At 37.5% G+C, this 24,647-nt stretch overlaps 1 protein-coding gene and 1 pseudogene across 4 annotated transcripts in view; one reads left to right on the forward strand and one right to left on the reverse strand.

The window, feature by feature from the left end:
* LOC100625207 (ubiquitin carboxyl-terminal hydrolase 9X) overlaps positions 1-24,647 on the forward strand; it is a 176,986-nt gene that overhangs the window by 92,643 nt on the left and 59,696 nt on the right. For all 4 annotated transcript variants that reach the window (XR_014836125.1, XR_014836124.1, XM_021080952.2 and 1 more), the window contains exons 18-26: positions 22-233; positions 2,131-2,371; positions 10,119-10,268; positions 11,393-11,513; positions 17,812-17,942; positions 18,142-18,420; positions 19,446-19,571; positions 21,085-21,210; positions 22,481-22,650. Coding sequence is in view for 2 of the 4 variants with exons in the window: in XM_021080952.2 (XP_020936611.1) it covers positions 22-233; positions 2,131-2,371; positions 10,119-10,268; positions 11,393-11,513; positions 17,812-17,942; positions 18,142-18,420; positions 19,446-19,571; positions 21,085-21,210; positions 22,481-22,650 (1,556 nt within the window). In the remaining 2 variants the exon portion in view is untranslated. The remainder of the gene's footprint in view (positions 1-21; positions 234-2,130; positions 2,372-10,118; positions 10,269-11,392; positions 11,514-17,811; positions 17,943-18,141; positions 18,421-19,445; positions 19,572-21,084; positions 21,211-22,480; positions 22,651-24,647) is intronic.
* Positions 13,389-13,684, reverse strand: LOC146394359 (large ribosomal subunit protein eL37-like; annotated as a pseudogene).

Genomic DNA, 24,647 nt, shown 5'->3' on the forward strand with positions numbered 1-24,647 from the left:
TTTATTGACCTGTTATTATAGGTGGTTATCCATGAGGACTTCATTCAGTCTTGCTTTGATCGTTTGAAAGCTTCATATGATACATTGTGTATTTTGGATGGTGACAAAGATAGTACAAATTGTGCAAGACAGGAAGCCATTCGAATGGTTCGAGTATTAACTGTTTTAAGGGAATACATAAATGAATGTGATAGTGATTATCATGAGGAGAGAACCATTCTACCTATGTCAAGGTTTGTAGGGAACTAATCTTCTAGTGTTAACTTGTAATTATTTTTTTAAGCCAGTTAATTGGGAAAGTTATGATGTATAGATTAAAAGGAGCATAAAGAAATGTTTTATCCAGATTTTATTGTCCTGCTCCCTCCCCCCCCCCCTTTTGGTCTTTCTAGAGCTGCACATGCAGCATATGGAAGTTCCTGGCTAAGAGTTGAATCAGAGCTGCAGCTGTTGCCCTATGTCACAACCGTACCAGATTTGAGCCACATCTGCGACCTATCCACAGCTTTTGGCAGTGCTGGATGCTTAACCCACTAGTGAGGCCAGAGATTGGATACTAGTCAGGCTCGTAACAAGCTGAGCCACAATGGGAACTCCCATTCTGCCTTTTAAAAAAATATTTGCATCTTACAGATAATTAAAAAAAAAAAACAGAATGTTTTAAGTTGTATATTAGTGTCCTGCTTTGAGCTATTATGATCTGTTAAATATGGCAGTGGTATTTTAGGGTTGATGAGTTTTTATTTTGATGTATTTGTTTACATTAAAATAGCTTAAAGCTCTTATTTGCTAAATGTGACAAAGAATACTTCTAAATGATTTTTTTAACGTAAATTACATATAAATTATAAATATGCACTATAAATGAGATAAATCAACAACAACTAAATTACTTAGTAATAATTTAAACAGCACTTCTTATTTTGAGAAAGTTTATAAAGAATAAATACCATCAGATTTTTTTATTTTTTAGGGCTGCACCTGGCAGCACATAGAAGTTCCCAGGCCAAGAGTTGAATTACAGCAGCAGCTGCTGTCACAGCCACAGCAATGTAGGATTTGAGCCACATGTGCAACCTGAGCAGCAAGCAGCTTGCTGCAACGTCAGATCCTTAGCCCACTGGGTGGGGCCAGGGATCAAATCCATAACCTCATAAATAACTAGATGCATCCTTAACCAGCTCAGCCACAACAGTAACTCCCACATTAAAAAAAAAAAAAAAAGAAAGAAATTGATCAGTTTTTAAAGTGAAAAATGTAAAATTGTCACTTTAATGTGATTTTTATTTTGAATCTTACCTGTGAGAAGAGAAATATTTTGGAGTGAATTTTGGTTTGAAAGACCTTTTGGAGTTGCCTGTCAGCCTAACAGTTAAGTATCCAGCATTGTCATTGATGTGGTATGCGTTTGATATGTGGCTTGGGAATTGCAGCATACCATGGATATGGCTGGGGGAAGAAAAATAACTTTTAAAATTTTTTAGTAGAAACATGCATTTTCACATTTTTTGACACTCTGAAGCTAAAAAGCTTATCTCTTCCTTGTTTGAAAATACTCTTGGTGAATTGAGTTTTTATTTTTTATAGTTTAAAATTAACTGATGGATTGTTCATGTTTGTGTTGTTACAGTTTTTTGAAAGTAGGAAGTTTTTGTTCTGCCATTGTGGCAAAGATGAACAATAATGGAGTAAAATTATGTTTTTAGGATTAATTATGGGAGTCCCTGTCATGGCTCAGTGATTAACGAATCCAACTAGGAACCATGAGATTGCAGGTTCGATCCCTGGCCTTGCTCAGTGGTTAAGGATCCGGTGTTGCCGTGAGCTGTGGTATAGGTTGCAGACATGGCTCTGATCCTGCCTTGCTGTAGGCTGGTGGCTGCAACTCCGATTAGACCCCCAGCCTGGGAACCTCCATATGCTGTGGGTGTGGCCCTAGAAAAGTCAAAAAGACAAAAAGAAAAAAAAGATTAATTATGGTGTTAATAAAGAACCATAAAACTGTTACTTTTAATATCCTAAAAACAAAATAAGACCAGTCTTCTTGATTTTAGTACAAAAATGTTAAATTCCAAGACCAGTATCTTGGCTATCTACTAAATATGATTGTGGGTTTTTTTTCCCCTCCAGAGCATTCCGTGGTAAACATCTCTCTCTAATAGTTCGATTTCCAAACCATGGCAGACAGGTTGATGACCTGGACATATGGTCTCATACCAATGATACTGTTGGTTCAGTACGTCGATGTATTCTCAATCGTATTAAAGCAAATGTAGCCCATACAAAAATTGAACTCTTTGTGGGTGGTGAGCTGATAGATTCTGAAGATGACAGAAAGCTAATTGGACAATTAAACTTAAAAGATAAATCAGTAAGTATGTATAATTTTCAAATGTTCTCCCAAAACTAAACATTGAGGTCTTCTTAAAAATTTGTTCAGTAAATATTTATTGATCATCTGATATTGTATGCTTAAGTGGTAATTGTTTGGTATAACCCCAAATAAAATAGCTTTTTTTTAAGATTTTTATTTTTCTGTTGTAGTATATACACAGTGTTTTGCCTGTTTCTGCTGTATGGCAGTGACACAGTTATACACATACACATGTTCTTTTTTCTCAGGTTATCCTCCATCACAAGTGATTAGATATAGTTCCCTGTGCTGTGTAGTAGGATCTCATTGCTTATCTACTTCAAATGCAATAGTTTGCATCTACGAACCCCAAACTCCCAGTCCATCCCACTCTCTTCCTCTTGGCAACCACAAATCTGTTCTCCAAGTCTGTGAGTTTGTTTCTTTTCTGTAGATAGGCTTATTTGTGCCATATGTTAGATTCCAGATATAAGTGATTACATATGGTATATGTCTTTCTTGTCAGACTTCACTTAGTATGAGTCTAGTTCCATCCATGTTGCTGCAAATGGCATTATTTTGTTCTTTTTTAAAGGCTGAGTAGTATTCCATGTGTGTACCACATCATAATCCATTTATCTGTCAATGGACATTTAGATTGTTCCCATGTCTTGGCTACTGTGAATAGTGCTACAATGAACATAGGAGTGAATGTATCTTTTTGAACAGAATTTTGTCAGGAGTGGAATTGCTGGGTCATATGGTAGTTTCGTATTTGGTTTTCTGAAGTACGTCTGTACTGTCTTCCATAATGATTGTACCAATTTACATTCCAACGAACAGTGTAGGAGGGTTCCCTTTTCTCCATACCCTCTCCAGCATTTGTTATTTGTGGATTTATTAATGATGGCCATTCTGACAGGTGTGAGGTGGTACCTCAGAGAAGTTTTGCTTGGCATTTCTCTAATAATCCGTGATATTGAGCATTTTTTCATGTGCTTTTTGGCCGTCTGTATATTTTCTTTGGAGAAATGTCTATTCAGGTCTTTTGCCCAATTTGGGGGTGTTGGCTTTTTTGCTGTTGAGTTGTATAAATTGTTTGCATATTTGAGATAATAAAACTTTTGCAGCTACATCATTTGACAGTAATTTCTCCTATTTTGTAAGTTGTCTTTCTGTTTTGTTTTGTCTTGTTTTTTGATTGTTTCCTTTGCAGTGAAAAAATTTCTCAGTTTAATTAGGTCTGATTGTTTATTTTTCTTTTATTTATATTGACTTGGGAGACTGACCTGAGAAAATATTTGTGAGGTTGGAGTCAGAGAATGTTTTGCCTATGCTCTCTTCTAGGACTTTGATGGTATCCTGACTTATGTTTAAGTCTTTAAGGCAATTTGAGTGCATTTTTGTGCATGATGTGAGGGTGTGTTCCAGTTCCACTGATTTTCGTGTGGCTGTCCCATTTTCCCAGTACCACTTGCTAAAAAGACTGTCATTTTCCCATTTTATATTCTTGCCTCCTTTGTCAAAGATTATTTGACCATAGGTGTCTGAGTTTATTTCTGGATTCTCTGTTCTTTTCTATTGGTGCGTATGTCATTTTTGTGCCAGTACCACACTGCCTTGATTACTGTAGCTTTGCAATATTTTCTGAGGTCTGGGAGAGTTATGCCTCCTGTTTGTTCCCCCCCACCCCCACCCCCACCCCCACCCCCAGGATTGCTTTGTCAGTTCTGGATTTTTTATGGTTCCGTATACATTGTTGGATTGTTTGTTCCGGTTCTGTGAAAAATGTCATGGGTAATTTAATAGGGATTGCATTGAATCGGTAGATTGCTCTGGGCAGAATGGTCATTTTTGGGATATTAATTTTTCCAACCCAGGAGCATGGATTGTCTTTCCATTTCTTTGAATTCTCTTTAATGTCCTTGATTAAAGTTTTATCATTCTCAGCATATAAGTTTTTCATGTCCTTACTCAGGTTTACTCCCAAGTATTTAATTTTGGGGGGTATGATTTTAAAAGGTATTGTATATTTATATTCTTCTTCTAATATTTCATTGTAGGTACATAGAAATGCAACTGATTTCTGAATGTTAATCTTGTAACCTGCTACTTTGCTGATTTCATTGATCAGGTGGAACAGTTTTTGTGTGAAATCATTAGGGTTTTCTATACATAGTATCGTGTCATCTGCATACAGTGACAATTTTATCTCTTCTTTGAATTGGATTCTTTCATTTCTTTTGTTTGTGACTAGTATTTCTGATGCTATGCTGAATAAAAGTGGTGAGAGTGGGCATCCTTGCCTTGTTTGAGATTTTAGTGGCAAGGCTTTCAGCTTTTCTCCATTGAGCATTATATTGGCTGTGGGTTTGTTGTAAATGGTTTTTGTTATGTTAAGGTATGTTCCCTCTATACCCACTTTGGTTAGAGTTTTTATCGTGAATGGATGTTGGACTTTGTCAGATGCTCTTTCTGCATTTATTGAGATGATCATGTGGTTTTTGGCTTTTCTTTTGTTAATGTGGTGTATGAGGTTGATTGATTTGTGTATGTTGAACCATTCTTCTGAACCTGGGAAGAATCCCACTTGGTTGTGGTGTGTGATCTTTTTTATATGTTGTTGGATTCAGTTGGCTAAGATTTTGTTGAGAATTTTTGTGTCTATATTCATCAAAGATATTGGCCTCTAATTTTGGTTTGTTGGTGTATGTCTTTATCAGGTTTTGGTTTTAGGGTGATGGTGGCTTCACAGAATGTCTTTTGGAGTGTTCCTTCTTCACCCTTTTGGAAAAGTTTAGGAAGAAGGGGTATGCATTTCTCTTTGTATGTTTGGTAGAATTGGCCTGTGAAGCCATCTGGGCTGAACTTTTGTTTGTAGGAAGTGTTTTTATTACATACTCAGTTTCATTTCTAGTGATCTGTCTTTTCAGTTGATCTGTTATGTGTTGATTCAGTATTGGTGGGCTGTATGTCCAATTAGAAAGTTGTCCGTTTCCTCTAGGTTTTCAAATTTGTTGGCATATAATTGCTCAGAATATTTTCTAAAATTTTTTGTGTGTTTCTGCAGTATCCATTGAGATTTCTCCTTTTTCATTTCTTATTTTGTTTATTTGAGTTCTTTCTCTCCTCTTGGTGAGTCTGGTCAGAAATTTGTCTGTTTTGCTAACCTTTGAAAGAACCAGCTCTTGGTTTTATTGATTTTTTGCCTATTGTTTTTTGAACCTCTATTTTATTGATTTTCTCTCTGACCTTTACAATTTTCCTCCTTCTGCTAACTTTAGGTTTTGTGGTTTTGTTTGTTTTTGATTTGTTTTTTCCTTTTCTAATTCTTTTAGGAGGTGGGTTAAATTGTCTGAGATGTTTCTTCTTTTCTGAGGAAGGCATATTCTGAGGTGAATTTTCCTGTAAGCACTGCTTTTGTGGCATCTCATAGATTTTGAGTGATTGTTTTCTTTAAAATTTGTCTTGAGGTATTTTTTTAATTTCCCTTTTGATTTCCTCATTGACCCACTGGTTTTTTAACAGCATGTTTTTTTAGTATCCTTGTCAGTTTTTAATTCATTTCTTTTCCTGTGGTTGATTTCTAGTTTCATGCCATTGTGGTCAGAGAAGATAATTGAAATAATTTGTACACTTTTAAATTTGTCGAGGTGGAGTTCCCGTCGTGGCGCAGTGGTTAACGAATCCGACTAGGAACCATGAGGTTGCGGGTTCGGTCCCTGCCCTTGCTCAGTGGGTTCACGATCCGGCGTTGCCGTGAGCTGTGGTGTAGGTTGCAGACGCGGCTCGGATCCCGCATTGCTGTGGCTCTGGCGTAGGCCGGTGGCTACAGCTCCGATTGGACCCCTAGCCCGGGAACCTCCATGTGCCGCAGGAGTGGCCCAAGAAACAGCAAAAAGACAAAAAAAAAAAAAAAAAAAAAAAAGATAAATTTGTCCAGGTTAGCTTTGTGCCCCAGTATGTGATCAATCCTTGAGAATGTTCCATGTGCATTTGAAAAGAATGTGTATTCTGATTTGGGGGGGATGTAATGTTGTGAAAGTAACAGTTAAGTCTCACTTCTCTATTGTGTGCTTTAGGATCTCTGTTGCCGTATTGATTTTCTTTCTAGAGGCTCTGTCCACTGATGTGAGGGGAGTGTGAGAGTCTCCTAATATATTGTATTCCCATCAATTTCTCCTTCTCTGTCTGTTTTATTTGTTGTGTGTATCTGGGTACTCCTATATTAGGTGCATGTACATGGATGATTGCAATATCCTCTTCTTGGATGGATCCTTTTATCATTAAATAGTGTCCTTTGTGTTTCTTTATGGCCTTTGTTTTAAAGTCTCTTTTGTCTGCTGTGACTATTGGAACTCCTGATTTCCTGTCTGCTCCATTTTCATGAAATATCTTTTTCCTCACTTTCAATTTGTTTGGTTATTTGCCCTAAGGAGAGTCTCTTGGAGACAGCATATGTAGACACTTGTTTTTTTATCCAACCTGCCACTCTATGTCTTTTGATTGGAGCTTTCTGTCCATTGACATTTAAGGTAATTATGGATAAATATGTATTTATTGCCATTTTAAACCTTGTTTTCCAGTGGATTTTTGTTTCTCCTTTGTTCCTTTGTTTTGCTTGTTGGATGGGTTCTTTTTATTTTTTGCTCGTGTCCTCTTCTTTTTAGTTGTTGTGGATGTAGTGTTTGGTTGTGATTTGTGGTTGCACTGTATTTCAAGTAGGTTAACCCCTTCCTGTATCAACCCCTTTGATTTGTGCTTGCACTGTTTTTCAAGTATGTTAACCCCTTCCTGTATAAGGCATATTCTGAAGTTCACATCAGAATATGCCTTCCTCAGAAAAGAAGAAACATCTCAGACAATTTAATACACCTCCTAAAAGAACTAGAAAAGGAAAAAACAAAACAAAAACAAACAAAACCACAAAACCTAAAGTTAGCAGAAGAGGAAAATTGTAAAGATCAGAGAGAAAATCAATAAAATAGAGGTTCAAAAAACAATAGAAAAAATCAATAAAAAATCTGATTACTGCTTTAGCCTCATAGTCATATAGGCTGAAATGCATTATTTAAAAAAAAAAAGTAAAGATTTTCTTACTTTTCTTCCCCACATTTTATGATTTTGAAGTCCTTTTTTAACATCTTCATGTTTGTCCTTTTGCTGTTCCTTGTGTTTGTTGTTGCTTTTGCAATATGGGGGGGGGGGTCCTGTTTTTTTTTTTTTTTTTTTTTTTTTCTCCTCTTAGATCTGTCAACTGGCTTATTTAAATGACTGCTTTTCAGTCATGATTTCCTCCATCCTGTTTCTTCTTCTTCTTCTTTTTTTTTTTTTAGAGGAACCCTTTCAGTATTTCTTTTAGAATGGATTTAGTATTGCTGTACTCTTTGTTTTTGTTTGTTGGAGAAATTCATTATTTCTCCTTATAGCTTAAATGATATTCTAGATGATATTCTAGCTGGGTAGAGTCTACGCTTCATATTTTTCCTCTTTAGAACTTATATTTTGCCACTCTCTTCTAGCCTGTAGTGTTTCCGTAAACAAATCAGCTGATAGCCTTATGGGGCTTCCCTTATAATGAGCTCTGTTTTTCTCTTGCTGCCTTTAGAATACTCTCTCTAACTTTTGCCATTTTTGTCATAATATGTTTTGGTGTGGGCTTGTTTGGGGTCTTCTTTGCTTCCTGTATCTTGATATCTGTTTCCTTTAGATTTGGAAAATGTTCAGCCATAATTTCTTCAAATATATTTTCAATCCCCGTTTCTTTTTCTTCTCCTTCTGGCATCCCTATAGTATATAGATTGGTCTGCTTTAGATCCACAGATCTTATATTGCTTTCGTGTTTTTTCACTTGATTTTCTGTCTGCTGTCCTGATCAGGTCCTTTCCATTATTCTCTTCCAAGTCACTGTTCATTCCTCTGCATTATTCCTTCTGCTCTTTGGTGCCTTTAACTCAGTCGCATCTCTGAAAATGGATTTTCTAATTTTTCTTGGCTCCTCCATATATTTTCTAGTTCCTTTCTGAAGTGATCTGATTGCTGTTCATATCTAGTCTTAATTCCTTCATATTTGCTCTGAACTTCTTCGATATTTTCACTATCTCCTTTCTGAACTCTGTGTCTGTTAAGACTGCGGAAGTCTTTTTCAGTTGTTTGCTCCTTCAGGTGAACTCTCCTGTTCTTTTAACTGGGAATTGTTCCTGAGCTTCTTCATTTTGCTTATATTTTTCTTATTCTTTGAGTTTAGGGAAAGCAACTATTATAGTCTCAGAGGGCAACTTATGTGTGTGAACACTCCTGGGTATTCTGTGAACACTCGCTGCTTATTTTTAGGCTGCTATGGGGGCTTCAAGGGAGATGGCATCAATGAGCAGGTCTAGTAGCCAGTGCCTGATTGCTGGGACCTTAACAGTGGCAAGGACCTCTGGGAAGGTGTCACAGGCTGGGACCTTGACAGTGGCAAGGACCTCTGGGAAGGTGTTGCAGGGCCCTAGGAAGTGAGAGTGATCAGCCAGGTGTAGGTGGCACTCTGAGCATTTGGCGGTGGCAGAGGCAAGCTGTGTGCCTTCCCAGGGGAATGAGAGCCACAACAGGTGGTACTTAGTTATAGGGCGCTCTTGTTTGCTGTCATTTGAGGTGATTGGCGCCACAGGTTCCCAGATCCCTACTGGTGGAGGGCCACCCCACTTCTGGTGTCTGAGATGGCTGAGATGGTTTCCCCTTGCAGCCTGTAGATCATGCAAGAGAAGCCACACTGTGCTTAGGCCCCCATTGCCCTTAGCCCAGCCACCTGTAGTCCACACAAGAGGTATCCTGTTATCCACAGCCTGCATAAGTGAAGCCTCACTCACTACCTGTTGTCTGTGCCAGAGACTGCATCCTCTGAGAGTCCACACACGCACATGGAAAGATTGAGAGTCCTCGAGTGCGCAGGGAAAGAGATTCCGCTGGGGCTTCCACCCCTCCTCCCCTCACCCCCCCCCCCCAACAATGGTGCCTTGCTTCTTCTTTGGGCCCAGACCGCCTCCCCTGGGTCCTGCTCCCCAGCCCTTGGCACACTGCTCCCTGGCCCCTCAGCCTGTCTCCACACACCCAACCCTCATCTTCTCTGGAACTGTCCTCTGGAGCCTGAGTCTCACTGCCCAGCCCCTGCCCAGTTGTCTCAGACTGTGGGGTCTGGGGGCAGTGATGCTGATGGTCTATGTGGCTCTCCCTCGACTTTGCCCTTCTCAATTCAGCTGCTGTGTTTTTCTCCACGACTTTGAGGTCTCTCCATCTTGGCTGATCTCCGCATCTGTTAGGTGACTTCTCAGAGTGTGGGTTCCTTTCCTCTTTCACAACTTCCTCTCAGGAATGCTAGTCCCATCCTGATTCCTTTTCTCTCTCTCTCTTTTTTTCTTTTGTTCTACCCAGTTATGAGGAGGGTTTCTTGCCCTTTTTGAAGGTTTAAGGTCTTCTGCCTGTGTTCAGTAGATTTTCTGTGTGAATCATTCTATGTGTAGGGTTTTTTGAGGTTTTTTTTTAATGTGTTTGTAGGAGAAGGCAAGCACCTCTGCCATCTTGATCATTTTCTTCCAGATAAGATCTTGATACCGGTATAGCAGAAGAGGTAAACTGCTAAGTGGTTATCTGCTTTAGAACTTTTTAATTGTATCTGTAAAGTTAAAGCATGAAATATTTTTTAGGCTTTTGTTATATCTAGTTTCTATATTTTGTGAAAGTATTTTCCATTGTTCTTGCTATTAATATATCCTGCCATTTTCAGGTAATTACAGCCAAACTTACACAAGTAAGTTCCAATATGCCTTCCAGCCCTGATAGTTCTTCCGATTCCTCAACTGGATCTCCTGGAAATATTTGTCATCGCTATAGTGACGGTCCTAATCCAGAAGTGGAACGCTGTTTGCCTGGAGTGGTGAGTAGATACTCTGTGTAAGGCATCATGCTCTTTTTTGGCGGTAAAGAGCAATGTGTAGATTGGTTCTGTTCATAAGAAATTTTACAAGTTCCATAGATTGGGCAAATTTCAAATAAATACACAGTTAACTATTAAATTCTTGATGTCTTAGTTGTTAGAGTTTAAATTTTCTTAGTTGTTGGAGTTTAAAATAAAACTTTTTGTAGATATTGAAATATACTGGCATAGAATTATTTTATTATAATTGAACTATACTGCTACTAAAAAATATATTTCCAGAAAATGTTAGTCTTTCCATTGGAATGGTCATTAAAGAAACGTACAGTATGCTTTCTTTCTTGAGTTCTTAGTAATGTTTCTCATATTTAAAGAAACAACAGCTTTTACCTTGCTTACTCTTTCTCTGTTCCTCCCCCTTACGAATCATAGCTGGGATAACACCAGCCACTTCAGCATGAGAAGAATTTGAGTTGCTGGAACAGCTGGATTAGGAATTTAATCAGCAAGTTACCCCTGAAGAGTGAAGTGTCTTTCGTATAAACAGCACTTTTCTTAGTTGGTTTTTCTTTTTTTTAGGGCCTCACCCACAGCATACGGAAGTTCTCAGGCTAGGGTTCGAATCATAGCTGTAGCCTCTAACTTACACCACAGCCACAGCAATGCCAGATCCAAGCTGCACCTGCGACCTACACAGCAGCTTACAACAACACTGGATCCTTAATCCACTGAACAAGGCCAGGGACCGAACCTGTGTCCTCATGGATGCTAGTCAGATTGATTTCCAATGAGCCATGATGGGAACTCCATAAAGAGCATTTATTTGAGTGCTGTATGAAATCCATGGTGTTCAAAACAGAACAGCTATCACAAAGAAATTAGAGTAGCTTGTAGCTTAGGAGGCGTAAGAAATGAATGAGTTTGTATTGTGAAGGATCAGTGGATGGATTTGTAAAAGTGAAAAGATAGAGAAGGCAGGTCATTTCAGGTAGAAAAAGTGGCCTCTACAAAAGATGGGATTGATAAATTAAAAACTTATTTAGGAAAAGTATATGGGTTAATTTCGAATAACAGAAATTTTGACGTAATTTTTAGGTATATAATTTTTGTATTCTATATTCCAGATAATGTCACAACATCCCAGGTATATCTCTTTCCTTTGGCAAGTTGCAGATTTAGGTAGCAATCTGAATATGCCACCTCTTAGAGATGGAGCAAGAATACTTATGAAACTCATGCCAATAGGTAAGAAAAATACTTCCCCACTCCCTTCGCCACCCTGTCCCTAATACCGACAATGCATGGTATATAGTATTGTAGTATAGCATACAATATCAATTGTGTATGTCATCCATACTATCTTTGCTGATGAGAAATTTTCCATGGATGATTAAAGAATGTTTAGGAGCATGTAATGTAAGAAATATTTTTAATTAACTAATGCACACAATTTAGAAATTAAGAATTCTTCAAGGCTATAATGAAAAACAGTGTTATTTTACCCATCCTCACCCTCCGTTTTTGTTTCCAAGGAAATGAGCATTTTCATCTTTCATTACTCCCTATACCAGTTTATCTTGAAATAATATTCTGCATTATTTTCCTGCTGAGTTTAGATATTATTGATGAAGATATATTTCTTACTCTCACGTTCTTTTTGATCATCTCAGAATTTTTGCTCAAATCTTTATTAGTTCCTTTTTTCAAGACTAAATTTAAATTATTTGGCTTAATAAAATGTCATTAGCATAAAAACTGTATATGAAAATATTGTAATCCTCTAGGTCACTTATAGCTGTTTATGCTAGTTTTTTAAATCTTCCCCTTTTATTGGCTTTACTTTTTGTGCTCTTTATTGCTAAATCTTCCACATTCCCTTCAATAATTTTTTAAAACAATTTTCAGTGTGCGTAGATTTTCCTGAAGAATATCCTCCCAAAAAGGAAGGGATTATTTTTCTGAATACATCTGAACTCTCACTTGCAGTAAATTTTTGTTTGTTTGTTTTACAGGTAAAGTTTTTATTTTAAGCATAGAGTTAAAAGAAGGAAAGTTTGGGAGTTCCCATTGTGGCTCAGTGGAAACAATCTGACTAATATCCATGTAGATGCATGTTCAATCCCTGGCTTCGCTTAGTAGGTTAAAGATCTGGCATTGCCATGAGCTGTCGTGCAGCTCACAGATGCAGCTGGGATCCCACATTGCTGTGGCTGTGGTGTAACCCAGCAGCTGTAGCTCTGATTCGACCCCTCACCTGGGAACTGCTCTATTCGGGGAGTACAGGCATGAACACACACACACACACACACACACACACCAAGGATGAAAGTTTATTCCACACACACACACACACACACACACCCAAGAATGAAAGTTTACTCCCCCACCCTACACACACACACACACCCACCCCCCCCACACACCCCCAAGAATGAAAGTTTATTCCACACATACACACACACACACACATACCCCAGAATGAAAGTTTATTCCATTATAGTTTCAGAACAGTGTTGACTGTTGGGGAGACTAAAGCCATTTGTGTTAATTTTTTTCTATGGAGAAGCTTTTTTTTTTTTTTAACCTTGAATTTTAAATTTTTTTTTGTCTTTTTTGCCATTTCTTGGGCTGCTCCCTCAGCATATGGGGGTTCCCTGGCTAAGGTCCTCATCGGAGCTGTAGCTGCCGTCCTATACCAGAGCCACAGCAACGGGGGATCCGAGCCTCGTCTGCGACCTACACCACAGCTCACTGCAATGCTGGATCCTTAAGCAACTGAGCAAGGCCAGGGATCAAACCCGCAACCTCATGGTTCCTAGTCGGATTAGTTAACCACTGAGCCACGACGGGAACTCCAAAAATTTTAAGAGTTACTTTTCGGTGAATTTTTATTTTGTTTTGTTTTATTTGGTGGTTGCTACTTGTTGGACCTTGTCAATCAGTTAATTGTTTCAGATGTGAGGGATTTGAACATTTTTTGCTGAGACTTTTCTCATTTTTTAATTTGCGCTTTTGAAAACTTTTTATGCATCAGAGTGTGCTTGTTTTTATTTATTTAGTTTTAATTTATTTTTAAGTTTTTAAAACCTGAACATTTATTGCATGACTTTGCTGAAATTGTTAAGATGAACTGGATGCTGCACTAGCTGCCCGCTTGGGTTTAGGTGTCGCTCCATCACCAAATCCATGTCTGAATCTATGATATACAATTTTTAGGTGCCTCTTTTGACCAATACCAGTGGTATTTGGTCTTTTGGATTTTGAACTCCAGTTATACTTTCTCTTTCACTTGGCAGGGTAGCCACATTTGCCACAGGTCAGCTTCTGGAAATGGTAGGACTTCAGAGCCACATGGTTGGTACAATGTGTGCATCTTATTCCCTACGCTTTCCAAATGATGACATTCCCTTCGTCATATCCCCTCCACTGCTGAAACCAAAGTACATCCATTTTAGTTATCATTTTGCCTCTCTTACACTATTTGAATTTTTTTGAAAATCGTGTGGATATACCCGTCATTGGCTTTTTTGGCTTGATGTAGTACTTCCACCATTTCTTTTTTCTTGTGACTTCATATAGTTTGTTTTAATTATGTGAACATTTTATGTTACTTCTACTATAAAAGGATATCTGTGGTCCCCTAAACCCCATGTTCTGCAAAACAGTGCATGTATTATTATAAAAGGGACACCACAAAATGACAGAAAATTAGGGCATACATTACAAAGTACTTTTTCTTTCTTTTTAAGGCCACTGCTGCAGTATGTGGAAGTTCCAGGCTAAGCACCAAATCGGAGCTGTAGCTACCAGCCTGCACAACAGCCAGAGCAACTCTGGATCTGAGCCGCCTCTGCCACCTACACCACAGCTCACGGCAATCCCAGATCCCTGACCCACTGAGCAAGGCCAGGGATCAAACTCCTGTCCTCATGGATACTAGCCCAGCTTGTTTCTGCTGCGCCACAATGGGAACTCCCCAAAGTACTATTTCTTTCTTTAACCATTTGGGAGTATTTGGGCTGGTCAACCCATCAGTCCCCAGACTGAATAGCTAAACTATTACTGCAGACTAAATAGCTAAACTATAAAGTGTACACTGACTTTTTCTTTTTCTTCTTCTTTTTTTTTTTTTTTTTTTCTTTTTTCATAGCCACACCTGAGCCTATGGAAGTTCCCAGGCTATTGCCTGAATCAGAGGCTGAAGCTTCAGGCCTACGCCAGTCACAGCCACACCAGATCCAAGCCACATTCTTGACCTACACCACAGCTCCCGGCAATGCCAGATCCTTAACCCACTGAGAGAGGCCAGGGATTGAACCCACGCCTTCATGGACACTATGTCAGGTCTTTAACCCTGGGCCACAATGGGAACTCCTACACTGACGTAGTTCTAATATTTAATTGACTGACCCACTCAAGATTCACTAGTAATTCCAGAACATTCTTTAGCAAAGAGAGTAGAAAACGGTTTCTGTTAAATACTAAATAGTAAATATATTAAGCTTTGTGAGCCAAGAGACACAAAATCAAAGCTATCATGCAGGCACTTATATAATGAGAAGGAAAACAAATTTATGCAAAAGTTTTTAATAGCAAAGTTCAAGCTATAAAAAATAATCATATAGTACAGTTTTTATGAAAGTGACCTACTACTGAGAATTACAGAATTTTTTTAGGGAGTGACAACATTTTCTTTTGTTAGGATTCAAAGTTTCTCTTCCAAATTAAAAACTCAGTTGTTAAGTATTCATTTTGTTCTTGCTTATCTCTAAAACCTAAATTTTTATTTTGTCTTTGAGATGGTTTTTATGAATAATAACTGGTAGTTATTATGTGAGCATTGTAACAAATTTTTTTTGTCTTTTTAGGGCCTTACTCATAGCATATGGAAGTTACCAGGTTAGGGTTGAATCGGAGCTGCAGTTGCCAGCCTACACTATAGCGACAACAAAGCCGTATCTGAGCTGTGTCTGCGACCTACACCACAGCTCACGGCAGTGCCAGATCCTTAACCCACTGAGCAAGGGCAGGGATCCTCATGCATTAGTTGGGTTGACGAACTAGTTGGGTTCGTGATAGCTGAGCCACAGTGGGAACGCTGAGCATTGTAAGAATTAAAAGGCATTTATAAAATTTAATTAATTCTTCTCTTAATATTTGATTTTTAGCGTGTCATTACATTGTAGTTTAATCACATGGGATTTTTTTGGCATGGTATGAAGCTCTTCAGTTGCACAGTTAGCTACATTTTCCTATAGGAGATTTACTTTATACTTATATCAAAGTTTGGAAAGTGCTATGGGAACTGAGGTTTGAGTTTGGAAAACATGTTTGCTGTAAATTTATATAGAGATAGGTTTCTTACCTTTTGTTTTAACTTTGACAGCAATGGGAAATATATATTGCTTGACGTTACATTCTCTTGATTTCTCTTGATTCTTTCCAAGAATAGCATTATATCCAAGTACCTTATATAAAAGGGTGTGTTTATTCACACATAACCTATGCACGTCCTGTTGTTTACTTTTATTTGTTTGCTTTACGGTTTTTGTTATTTTATTTTTTGGCCACACCCAGGAACCCAGGAACATGTAGAAGTTCCTGGGCCAGGAATCACACCCACGCCACAGAAAACCCAAGCCACAGCAGTTGATAATGCCAGGTCCTTCACAGGACTCTGTTCATTTACTTTAAATCATCTCTCCCTTACTTTTTATACATAATGCAATGTAAATGGTCTATAAATTGTTCTTATTCTGTATTGTTTAGTGAATAATTATAGAAAAGTCTGTTATTGTTCATTGCAGAGTGTCAGCTCCTACATGGTACACACTAACAGGAACATAATCTTTCTTTCAACCCTTAGATTGCTTTCTTTTAACAACTTGAAAGAAAAGTAATTGAATAAGTAGAATATTTTGAACACAAGTGCATATAGAAAACTTAGTTATCTATTAATTAAAAAATACGTCTAGGGAGTTCCCATTGTGGCTCAGTGGTAATGAACCCAACTAGTATACATGAGGATGCGGCTTTGATCCTTGACTTTGCTCAAGGATCCGGTGTTGCTGTGAGCTGTGGTGTAGGTTGCAGACATGGCTCAGATCCTTTGTGGCCGTGGCTGTTGTGTAGGCTAGCAGCTACAGCTCTGATTTGACCCCTAGCCTCCATATTCTGTGGGTTCAGCCATAAAAAGACCAAAAAAAAAAAAAAAAAAGAAAGAAAATAGGAGGAAATTAATAATAAAAATATGGAAACATTTAATGAAATAGAAAACAAATATTCTACAAAGAGGATCGTAAAAGCCAAAAGTGATGCTTTGAAAATATGAGTAAAGTAGATAAATGTATAAAAAAGTAAAATAATATCTAAAATTTATTTGTGATTAGTAGAGACAATAATAAATTCGTTCTTCCCCACCCTCTCGCAGAAAAACCACACACGCAGTGTTAACATTTACCAAAATCTTGGTTTTCTGTGTTAACCTTTTTGTGGTGACAGTGGTTATGATGGTGGTTGCTATATAGTGCATATAGTGCAGATGTCATGAAGCAATGAAGTATATGGTACTATGGCTAAATTGTGAAATACCAGGATAACTTGAACCTTCTGTTGGTATATCAAAAGGATCATCTGTGTTGGAAAAACTGGGTTCCAATTGCAGACTTTGACACTTGGAGGACATCAATAATACTAATGTCAGGATTGGTAGTAATTGAGGCTAAAAGTCTTTATAGAAAGTTGAGATTTCACATCTGCATTTGATTTAGTTAGAAACGTTGATATAGGAAGGTGTTCCTTCTTTTTCTTTGCATCATCAAACAAATCTTGCAGTGGTCGTAGACATGTTGCTATCTTTGTGTGACATGGAGATTTCCTTCCATAGAAGGATTGTAGTTGAAAGTAAGTCCTTTAACAACTGGTACCTGTTGTAAAACTGCTGTACCTTTTTTAAGATTCATAGTTCTGCTCCCGCTAAATCTTGTACATCTTAACCATCATCATCTGTAAATTTCAGCAGATCTTTGAGTTCCTTTTTGTTAGGAGTTTCTCTAGGCTCTGTAGTATTCATTGTCATTTTTTTTTTAAAAGCTTTGCATATTTAAGATACAGCAAAAAGTTAATAGCTTTTCTTATTTTAAGTACATTAGGAAATCACTGGGTTTTTGCCATTTTCTTTTGAAGGTGTACTTGAAACTCAGGATTTTTAATAAAGCTGAAAAATAGCAAGTACTATTTCCTTTCCAGTGTTGTGGGGTTTTTGTTTGTTTTTCTTGTCTTCAGTGGATGAAGGAGGACATGTTGATTTGAAGTCTCTGGATAGGGAACTGTTGTTCCCTTCCTATGTTGGGTTGACAGCTAAAGAGTCCAGATTTGTCCAAATCTTATTACAGCATGTAACATTTGAACTGCCACCTCAGTTTAATTGAATTTATAGATGATGTTTCATACTTAGTACTCTTTATTGTATTAAACATGAAATATTAACAATGTAATGAGTTATATTTTACTTCAGTCTGTGTCTTTTTTTTTTTTTTTCCAGATAGCACAACAGTAGAAAAATTAAGAGCTATTTGTTTGGACCAGGCAAAACTTGGAGAAAATAACCTTGGACAGTCTATTGATTCACTTTTCTTTGGTCCTTCTGCTTCCCAAGTCCTATACCTAACAGAGGTTAGGGTTTTTTTTGTTTGTTTGTTTTCAAAATCAAACTTTTTACATCGTGTAGTAATATGATCATGTGTAATCTTTTGAAATAGTTAAGAATTTCTTAACAATAATAAGGGAAATAGAAGTCATAAGTCAGTTTTTAACATCTGTAATACAGTGTCTACTGCAACCCAACCGTTTTGTTGTTGTTGTTTTTTTCCAGGTAGTTTATGCCTTGTTAATGCCTGCTGGTACACCTTTGGCAGATGACTCCTCTGACTTTCAGTATCACTTCTTGAAAAGTGGTGGCTTACGCCTTGTGTATAGTATGCTGACAAGAAATAACTTTCTGCCAAATACAGATACCGAAACACGAAGGGGTGCTTACCTTAGTGGTCTTAAAATAGCCAAACTCTTGCTAACTGCTATAGGCTATGGCCATGTTCGAGCTGTAGCAGAAGCTTGTCATCCAGTTGTAGATGGTGCAGATCCTGTAACTCCGGTAATAAATTTTTAAAATAAGTTTTGTGGTTAATATTTAATTTTTTAAAGTTAATATCTTCTATGACTTAAGAGAATGCATGTTCAGTTCATTCTATTAAATTATATTTGTATTGAAATATAAATATTCTGTTCTGATTACACTCACTTCAGAGGTTACCTCATTCAATTTCTCTCTCTCTCTTTTTTTTTTTTTTTTTGGCCTTTCTGTTGCTTTAATGCTCACAAATACTTCAGTTGAATCTTGTGTTAATTCATACCTGAAAGACATGTAAAGACAGGTAGTTATAAAACAGATTTATTTGGCATGTTGTCCACCTCTTTTCCCACCATGACCACAATACCTGTAGACTAACACAGACTCTCTCTTTACCCATAGTAGCATCCTTAAAGCACAATCCCCAGGTGTCCTCAGGATATGCAGAGTGTTGATGCAAAGGTTGTATGTGGCATCCAATTCTCATTAAAACTGAGTATTTATTTACATAGTAACTGGTAACTTTGTAAGATTGTTAAAGATTAAAATGGCTTAGGGATACAGTTTTTGTTTTCCTTAGAAATGGACTGGTTCTTAATCAGGGTAATTTAAGTAATTACTAGATGTTTGATATTTATAGTTACTAAGTTTTTTAGGTGGAAAAATAGTATTGTGGGTTTTGTTTAAAAGAAAAGTCATTATGCTAGGGTTTTTTTGTTTTTGTTTTTGTTTTCGTTTTTTGTCTTTTTAGGGCCACACCTGTAGCATATGGAGGTTCCCAGGCTAGGGGTTGAATTGGAGCTACAGCTGCTGGCCTACGCCACAGCCACAGCAATGCTGGATCTGAGCACCATTTGCAACCTACGCCACAGCTCACAGCAACTTTGGACCCTTAAGCCACTGAATGAGGCCAGGGATGGAACCTGCATCCTCATGGATACTGGTAAGATTAATTTCCACTGAGCCGCACGGGAATTCCATGTGTTTTTGAAGTTTAGTTGTGTACAGGTTTTTTTACTCTAAATAAAAATAAGTTAACTTTTTTTCAGATTAACCAAGTTACTCATGATCAAGCAGTGGTGCTACAAAATGCCCTTCAGAGCATTCCTAATCCATCATCTGAGTGCATGCTTAGAAACATATCAATACGTCTTGCTCAGCAAATATCTGATGAGGTCTGTATTCAACTTTGAACTTTCTGGGACCTGTGTGGTTTATGTTTTTATTACTCTTGACACAATCTCTACCTATTCATAAATAATAGTTATCACAGTCTGAGGTCAAATGTGCAGAGATTGTTGCTTTAGAGTCTGTCTTATTTTAGCTGAAATTTATTAAATTTGTACTTAATATCTGCAGATATTAGTACTTTAAAAAGTACTAATCTTTTTATTTTTTTAAATTTTTTTTTATTTTTTAGTTTTTTTGTCTTTTTGCCATTTCTTGGGCCACTCCTGAGGCATTTGGAGGCTCCCAGGCTAGGGGTCTAATCAGAGCTGTAGCCACCAGCCTATGCCAGAGCCACAGCAATGCGGGATCTGAGTTGCGTCTGCAACCTACACCACAGCTCACAGCAACGCCGGATCGTTAACCCACTGAGCAAGGCCAGGGATCAAACCCGCCACCTCATGGTTCCTGGTCGGATTCCTTAACCACTGAGCCATGACGGGAACTCCTAAATCTTTTTAAAAGCTTTTTTGTTGTTGTTGTTGCTTTCTAGGGTTGCACCTGTGGCATATGGAAGTTCCCAGGCTAAGGGTCAAATCGGAGCTGTAGCTTCTGGCCTACACCACAGCAACAGCAACAAGCTGTCTATGACGTACACCACAGCTCCCAGCAGCAACCCACTGAGCAAGGCCAGGGATAGAATCGCATCCTTCTGGATACTGGTCGGATTTGTTTCACAATGGGAACTCCTAAATAGCTTTTTGAGCTATAATTTAAACTGTATAAGCTAGATCAAAATAAAACATGCTGAATTTGACGTAATGTTTAAACCAATGATACAGTCAAGAAGCATTATTTCTGTCAGCCCCTAAGTTTTTTCTTCCTGTCTCCAGGCATTTACTGTTCTGTTTTTACCCCTGTAGAGTAGTTGTCAGTTTTAAGAATTTTACGCATATAAAATTGTATTATATATCTCTTGTGTCTGTATTGTTTCAGTAAGCATAGTTTAGAAATTTATCAGTGTTCATTATGTATAAATAGTTTATCCATTTTGAATAATACTGCATTTTATGTTCTGTTGATGGACGTTTGTGTTTATTTCTAATTTTTTTACTAAGCGGAATAGAGCTATTTTGAAAATTCCTCAATAAATCACAGGTGCTTCTTTGGCTTATATTTTCTAATTTCTGAATAACATGTAGGAATGGAATGATTGAATAATTTAGTTTCTGTCTTTGTAAAATTCTTATGAAAAGTGTTGGAGCCAGAGTAGATCTTAACATGATAACCTGAAGCATACTTCATAGTGAACCTGTTTTTTTAATGGTAAATATGTCTTTGCTTCATCTACATATAGTTTATGACTTGATATGAAGATACAGAAAATGATATCTTAAAGCATAGAGCATATTTACTTTACTGCCATTTTTACTGCTGTCATAATTTTTTTTAAAGTTTTGATTTTTTTATTATTCACTCTGTTATTCCATCAGCACTTTTTAACTACTCATTTTCTTCCAGGCTTCAAGATATATGCCTGATATTTGTGTACTTAGAGCCATACAAAAAATCATCTGGGCATCAGGATGTGGGGCATTAGAGCTAATATTTAGCCCTAATGAAGAAATCACTAAAATTTATGAGATGGTAAGAGTTATTACGGAAGCATGTTTATTTTATGTGCGCATTAATTGTGCATATGACTAAAATTTCATCTTGTCTGCCATCTTTAGAAATCATGTCTCTTATATCTAGTGGTTTAAAATAAATTTATGGCTGTGGTTAAGGTAAGAATATATACAATTTTATTTTGAAAATAAACTGCCTTAGGGCATCATGGTAAGACAGCTTTTCTAAAATATTTTTAAACTTCTCGCTGGGTTGAATTAGAAGCTAAGATAAAATTGTGCTGGAAAGAATTGGCATTTTTCTCAGTTTCCTTTAATTATCCTTCTTTCTTCAACTTCTTTGTCCCATGTAGATCTTGGTAACTGGTATGGAATCATGACATCCAAGTATTTTACTTGCCTCTTTTATAACACTCAAAAGCAGAAACACTTTCCACAATTTAGGTATTGTCCCTGCTTCTCATTTTTTAAAAATTTATTTTATGGCCACACCTGTAGAATGTGGAAATTCCCAGATCTGTGACTGAATCTGGCCACAGCTCTGGTAGTGCCACTGGATCCTTTTACCAACTGCACTGGGCTGGGAATCAAACCTGGGCCTCCACAAGCATCTGAACCATTGCAAGTGGATTCTTAACCTACTGAAGCACAGCAGGAACTCCTATCCCTGCTCCTCATTTAATTAGCAAATTATTTGCAGAAATGAGGCTTTGTTTAGCTTGTCGATTTTCTATCCTGTATACTTATCTCCAGTAGTCACTTCTGTATGTTTAAAAGAAGAAAGTGGATAATGGAATTGTACGGCTTCCCTTTTTGGAGTATTTTAATGACTATTCTGTTCCAGACGTATATTATACAAATTTTATTTTTTGATAAGTGGAGGCAGAGAAAAAATTATTAGCTACTGAGTTGAATTTATTTGAGGTTGGAAAAGTCTTTCATAACCTTCCTCGACATTTATGTAAGTTAATTGCTTTTTTAATAAAATGACATTTTAGAGAAGCAAAACAGTAAAACTAATCAAAAAACCAAGTGCAGTGCTGGAATTATACTTTAAAAGGGAATCATGATAGATGCAGAAATATAATACCCGTATCCAGAGAGATAAGCGCTTACTGAGCATGCTCCTTAAATCCCCTTTGCGGTATATTCCAAAGGGTCTCATAAGCTACCGGCTGAAAACAAATGGTCTTGAGTGAGTGTAGGTAAGTTTTAAATACTAACTAGAAGGTTTGGGAATTTTTCCTAAATGTAGCACTTGTAATTTATTCCTCATCTTAATTTTACAGAGCATTAATGCAAGCAAAGGACCAGACATGGAAGATGAACAGGTTTGCTGTGAAGCATTGGAAGTGATGACATTATGTTTTGCTCTAATTCCAACAGCCCTGGATGCTCTTAGTAAAGAAAAGTCCTGGCAGACATTTGTCATTAACTTATTATTGCACTGTCCCAGCAAGTAAGTTTTTTGTTTTTGTTTTTGTTTTTGTTTTTGTTTTTTTTTTTGACAGAAAGCTGACTTTATTCTTTAGGCAAACATGAATGAATTTTGATCACAGTTATCTCAGAAGTCAAGTAAGGAAACCTTTTACTTGTCTCTGTAACACTTTGATATTCAGGAAACATGTATTGAATAATTCTCCTAACCTAAATGTGTTTTCCTCTCTGGAAAATGCCAGTGTTGGTTTTTCCTTCCACTATTTTTTAACTGTGATAAAATATGTGATTATTTATAATAAAAAATTGACATTTTAATGACTTTTAAGTGAACAGTTCAGTGGTGTTAAGAAATTTACAGTGTTTGGGGTAGTTCCTCTTGTGGCTCAGCTGTTAAGGAGCCCGAATAGTAACCATGAGAATGAGAGTTCGATCCTCGGCCTCACTCACTGAGGCAGTTTAGATCCTGCGTTGCTGTGGCTGTGGCTGTGGCATAGACTGGCAGCAGCAGCAGTCTGATTTGACCCCAGCCTGGAAACCTCCATATGCTGCAAATGCGGCCCTGGTTTAGAAAAAAATCATTTACAGGGTTTGGCAGTCATCACCATTCCTAAATTTTGCATCACCCATATAGATACAGACACAGATACAGATATAGATATGTATTTTTATATTTATATGTATTTATATGTATATGTATTTTATATTTATATGTATTTATATGTACATATATATAATATACATATTTATATATACATACATGTGTATTTTTACGTGTGTGTGTGTGTGTGTGTGTGTGTGTACGTGTTATTATTTGGGGGGGGGTGCTTTTTAGGGCCACACCTACAGCATATGGAAGTTCCCAACTAGGGATCAAATTGGGGCTGTAGCTGCCAGCCTACACCACAGCCACAGCCGTGCTAGATGTGAGCCTCGTCTGTGACCTATACCACAGCTCACAGCAACGCCAGATCCTTAACCCAGTGTGTGAGGCCAGGGATCAAACCTACATCCTCATGGATACTAGTCAGGTTTGCTTCTGCTGAGCCACGATGAAACTCCCCCAAACACACTTTTTAAAGCAGTAACCTACTCCCAATTCCCAAACCTCTCTGGCACGGGTTACTTCTAATTTACATTCTGTCTCTGTGAATTGGCCTGTTGGTCAGTACCTTATGTAAATGGAATCACAGTCTTACTCCTCTTGTGTTTTGGTTGTTTCACCTAGCATAAACTCAAAGTTAATACATGTGGCACATTGAAGAATCTCCTTTATTTTTGTTGCTGAATGGTATTTCATTGTCTGTATACATCCCTTTTTTTGTTTAGGCATTCATCTGTTGGTGGACATAATTTTTTCTTCCCTTGGCTGTTGTGAATAGTGCCACTGTGGTCGTTTTTGGAAACACAGACTCCTTTTTTGAGTTCCAGTTCTCAGTTCTTTTGAGGATGTGTTAGGGAGTTAGTATTAAATCTGTGGATTGCTTTGGGTAGTGTTGACATGTTAACAATATTGGTTGCTTTTTTTTAAATGGTTTTTATTTTTTCATTATAGTTGGTTTATAGTCTTCTGTCAGTTCCCTGCTGTACAGCAGTTTTCCAACAGACCTCACCACACTGCTCCCTCTATACCCTCCACTTTGGAAAATACCTCTCTACATTCTGTTTCTATGATTTTGATTGCTTTAGATAGTCAGATCTACTTTAGATTCATATGAATGAAACAGCGTATGTCTTTATATGACTGGCCTGTTTTGCTTTACCATTGTGTCCTCCAGATTCTTCCATATTATACCACGTGATAAGATTTCCAGCATTGCTGTGAGCTGTGGTGTGGGTTGCACACACAGCTTGAATCCTGTGTTGCTGTGACTGGTGTAGGCTGGCTGCTGCAGCTCTGATTCAATCCCTAGCCTGGGAACGTCCGTATGCAGCCAGTGTGGCCCTAAAAAAAGGAGAGAAAAAAAAAAAAGAGGAAACAGATTAATAATTATAGATCTTTTCATACATGTCCATTTG

Source organism: Sus scrofa, chromosome Y, assembly GCF_054392235.1.
Source record: "Sus scrofa isolate SSC_HxYL_T2T_F1_AM1 chromosome Y, Sscrofa_HxYL_maternal_Yorkshire_Landrace_v2.0, whole genome shotgun sequence".
Classification (NCBI taxonomy): domain Eukaryota; kingdom Metazoa; phylum Chordata; class Mammalia; order Artiodactyla; family Suidae; genus Sus; species Sus scrofa.